Source organism: Cupressus sempervirens, chromosome 9 (assembly GCF_028749045.1).
Source record: "Cupressus sempervirens isolate cs-2001-9-10 chromosome 9, ASM2874904v1, whole genome shotgun sequence".
NCBI lineage: Eukaryota > Viridiplantae > Streptophyta > Pinopsida > Cupressales > Cupressaceae > Cupressus > Cupressus sempervirens.
This window is the reverse complement of record NC_143126.1, coordinates 744705990-744710474: the sequence shown is the minus strand read 5'-3', so window position 1 is coordinate 744710474 and position 4485 is coordinate 744705990. Positions and strand designations below refer to the sequence as shown.

The window sequence follows — 4485 nt, the reverse complement described above, 5'->3', positions numbered from 1 at the left end:
AATTGATATTGAATTGATAATGAATCATGAAGAAAAAGAGGAATCATGGTGCTCAAATCCCTTTTTATAGAAATCTTAAAATAATTCCTTTCTTTTTAAATATGTTGTTAAGTGTGGAGGAACTTTGACCCTGTTGTTTCTCCATGATTATAGTTGTCAAGATTTTAAATTTTTAAATTTTTTGTGATATAATAATTTTATTGCTTTTCTAGATTTTTGTAGTTAAGCCTCATATTAATCATATATATTTCTTAACCATAAATTTTATTTTCATTAACCCTAATTTTATAATGGTGTTAGCTATTTTTAAAAAAAAATTATAACAAGTAATTACCATATTTAAAATAATATAAATGATTAAAAATAAATTGGTGAAAGTGTTGGCTAGAATATTATCATTCATAAGAGACATGTAGTTATAATAATTAACTTGTGTAGATATAAAATTTGGAACTATAAACTATGGAATGAATTCAAAGTTAAATATTTTCAATTCATTTGCTAATATCATCTAATTCTAACACAGTTATTTTACTATGTTTTACTATAACATTAATGAGGTTGATCCTTCAAAGATCTATAATTTTGATTAATAGAAATATCATTCTCATTAAAACCTTCTTCAGATACATGTAGATTTCCATTATCTGCTATAAAACTTTATTCTCAAGACCCCTAATTTCATTTCAACTTAAATAGTACCAATGCAGTATAAATTTTAAAATAGTATAACTTTGGAATAGTAAAAATGTCCATATAAACCAACCATACTTTCGATGAATTCTCATTTCTTTAATATCAGCTTAAACTGCAAATGATTGTTATCATTAATCGACGTGTATTTAATGGAGACCAGTAATGATAAATAAGTAGGACTAGGCTAGTCTAATTAATGATGTAAATGTAATGCTGTGATATGATTTGATTGCAATCAATACTTGTCTAACTGTCCAGTATAGAGCGACAAAAAAGTTCACAGATTCTACACTATCAAGCTAGAACACAATTCTATCTCACAATGAGAATAGCATTATAACCTTTGTTGGATGCTGATTCTTGTTTGTTTGCTTATATAAACTACTAGCTGCTCATATATAAAAACATAAAGCGTCTCTAAACAATTAAGACCACTTCAATTAGATCTACCAAGCATAGGAATTAGGGAAGATCTGTATTACCAGTTTTGATCATGGCTAGTTCAACCCCCAAACTGTGCACATCTTTCAAAGTTGATGATGTGCAGGAGCTTGCAAAATTGAAGCGTGAGGATGTACCAGAAAGATATATTCGACCTCCAAAAGAGAGGATTGGATGTACGGCACTATGTGCTCCCCCTGGCCTCCATGTCCCTCTCATTGACATGGCCATGTTATTCTCATCAAACCATTCAGCTAGACAGCATGAAATGGACAGGCTTGCCGGTGCTTGTAAAGAATGGGGTTTCTTCCAGGTTTGTACGTGCACATTTACATCACTTTCCTTCTAAAGGAAACATGATATCTGATTTCTGCATTATCATTATTATTTGCTTCTTAGTTACAACCGCTAAGTATTTCAAACTACATGGGATATTTATATAAATTGCATATTCGTAGATTTAGATAAGTATTCTATATTCATAGAAAATGTAAACCCAGATGTTGAATCTACTTGGTCTTCGCTGTCAAAATATGCTATATCTATTGATTGTGACTTATAATGCTTGTGTCTTCTCTTTCAGGTTTTTAATCATGGAATTGACCTTGGGCTACTGGAGTTGATAAAGAAAGTGGCGAGGGAATTTTACAAGTTGCCACTTGAAGAAAAAGAGAAGTATGCAATGATTCCTGGCACAATCCAGGGATACGGCCATGCTTTCATTTTCTCAGATAAGCAGAAGTTAGACTGGTGTGACATGATGGCCTTGGCAACCATGCCCAACTCTCTTCGCAAGCAAAACCTTTGGCCCACAAAGCCTCTACTCTTCAGGTAAATCCACGAAAGTATTTTAAATTCAATTCAAAGTTCAATTTAAGTTTCCTTATATTGTATAATTTAAATAGAGATCTGGGTAAAGTTCTTGGACCCAGTTCACTGAAGGGAAATAAATTGACAATTATGGCCTGAGGACTGATAGTGCATGGTTTCTTGCACGAGGTTTGCAGTGATACTGTGGAGGCTTATTCAACGGAGGTATTTAAGCTCTGCAGGAAGTTACTGAGTATCATAGCTGAGAACCTGGGTTTAAATCCCAATATATTTGTGCAGATGTTTGGAGAAAGTGTGCAGGCCGTGAGGATGAACTTCTATCCTCAATGCCCAAGGCCTGATCTGGTTCTGGGCTTAACCGCACACTCTGACGGAAGTGCTCTTACTGTGCTGCTCCAAGATGATGAATCTGTAGGTTTGCAGATTCTTCATCAAAACCAGTGGGTTTCTGTAGAGCCAATCCCAAATGCTCTAGTTATTAACATAGGGGACACTCTTGAGGTATGCATTTACAAGTTTTCAATAGACAGTGTATTGGAATATGCTATGAATCCACACTGAATTCACTATTTGAAAATTGACAGGTATTGACAAATGGAGAGTACAAGAGTGCTGAGCACAGAGCAGTAGCAAACAAAAACAAGGAGAGATTATCAATTGTTACATTTCATGCTCCGAGCTACGATGTCGAGCTGGGTCCACTGCCTCAATTTATAGATGAAGGCCATCCAAGGCTATACAAGAACTATATACATGCAGACTACAATAGCCATTATCTCACCAACAAACTGAACGGGAAGAAATCCCTAGATTTTGCAAGGGTCTGATAATAAATGTGAAGTCTCGCCACTAGTTTATGTTAGATTATAATAAACTAGAATCCGCTCGGATTAGACCTTTGTTTTATATTTTAATGTCATCTATAATCAGCGGTGGATATTTTGGGAATAATTAGGTGGTACTGTGCTCATTATAGAGTATGCCCTGAACACAATTATTTAGAATTCCTAATGAAAATAGCTGATTTCAACAGCCTAGTCATGAGGATTGAACGTCAATGCTTGTTCTGACAATTATATAGCATCTCTTAACTTTCCATATAAGAGAACTTAGAAATCTTACCAAGTTGATCATCCTGATTTGCTTACTTCTACTACAACGCAACGCGTGTTCTGACAATTATATAGCATCTCTTAACTTTTCCATATAAGAGAAATTAGAAATCTTACCAAGTTGATTATCCTGATTTGCTTACTTCTACTACAATGCATCTCATTTGCTGTCGATTTAAATTTATTTTTGTACCTCCTAGCAATAGTATTATAGTTATCGAAGTATTAACTGTTTTATGTTGTTCTTCAGGCTACTAGTCTCAAATTTTTTTTTTTTTTGGTGAATAGTCATTTTCCATTAATAAATAATATACTAAGATTACAATTCACAAAAAAGGGTTGAGGGATACAAGATCATCTAGAAAGAGTTCACACAGCCAAAGCCAAAAACATTAACTATTCATTAAAAAAAAAAGCATATAAAGCAACCCTCAAGCGGCTAAAGTAGTGCCTGTTGAGGGAGGTGGCTCATCTGTATCATGAAAATCCCAATCATTCTTGGGCTTGGGAGGTAGACTGAGAATAGTTCAGTTGTTAGTAGCAACATCAATGGCCTGGTCAGCATCCTTCATATCAGGTCGGGGAGGTGAAATGGCTACTTCTAGGTGAAAAGGCCATTTTGCAGAAACCACTCGCTGAGCGCTAGGAGGAGGAGTTGGGGACTAGGTAGTGCCACCATGGGGCCGGGAAACCAAGCGACACCTCCATCAATCATTGTCACCGCTAGGAGAGCGGTGGTGGGAAGCCTGGGAATGCGGAGTATACGAGCAGTGGATGCACCTTTGGTGCCAGCCTCTGGGTGTCAAGGTATCAATTGAGGCATCTGGAGGCACCCTAGCAATAGTACAAGGGGCATTGCCTTAGTGATTGAGAAGCTCTTGAAGGTGAGCCACCTCCCAGGCCACCTTGTTTGCTTGTACTTGAATCTGCATCATTACATTATTACAAATGCATGTTTTAGTGTACATAGCAATATTAATATTAAAAAAAATGTGAGTGAAAACATCCTAGGGGAATCACCCAAAATAGCCATGTGCCAAGAAAAGGGTTCAAGCTAAAATGGCTTTAAAAAATCAAGAATCTAGTGCTAATAATTTTGAGCACATCTACAAAACCAGAAAATATGTAGGAAAGACTCTAGTTGGCCATAGAAAGGACACCTAGGATTTGGAACCCCAATATGCTTGAGCTGAGGCCCAAGGGGAAAACCTTGAAAAACTAGGCACCAAGCAAAATTGACAATCTTGGGTTCTGTAATAGCACTCCAAATAGTGTCAAAGTGCTTTCTCCATTGAGAAAGAGAAGATTGCAAATGCCATCTCTGATTGAGCATATCCACCATCGATGGATGGGGAGAAAGCCATCTATAACCCAGACCTTATTTGTAACTAGTGAAAGGAGTGGC

General features: G+C 36.1%; 1 protein-coding gene across 1 annotated transcript; it reads left to right on the top strand.

Annotated features, from left to right (window-relative positions):
• The first annotated feature begins 1118 nt into the window (after positions 1 to 1118).
• On the top strand, positions 1119 to 3000 carry LOC149540850 (protein LATERAL BRANCHING OXIDOREDUCTASE 1-like). The gene is made up of 4 exons (XM_089799738.1): positions 1119 to 1450; positions 1721 to 1968; positions 2145 to 2469; positions 2553 to 3000. The coding sequence occupies exons 1-4, from the start codon at positions 1190 to 1192 to the stop codon at positions 2793 to 2795; spliced, it is 1077 nt and encodes a 358-aa protein (XP_089655864.1). The 5' UTR covers positions 1119 to 1189; the 3' UTR covers positions 2796 to 3000.
• Positions 3001 to 4485: the final 1485 nt, after the last annotated feature.

Excerpts from the sequence above, each read along its gene's own strand:
- LOC149540850 (XM_089799738.1), top strand. The coding sequence starts at position 1,190 with ATGGCTAGTTCAACCCCCAAACTGTGCACATCTTTCAAAGTTGATGAT. Across the intron at positions 1,969-2,144 it reads ACAAAGCCTCTACTCTTCAG|TGATACTGTGGAGGCTTATT; the intron begins GTAAATCCACGA and ends CGAGGTTTGCAG. Across the intron at positions 2,470-2,552 it reads ACATAGGGGACACTCTTGAG|GTATTGACAAATGGAGAGTA; the intron begins GTATGCATTTAC and ends GAAAATTGACAG.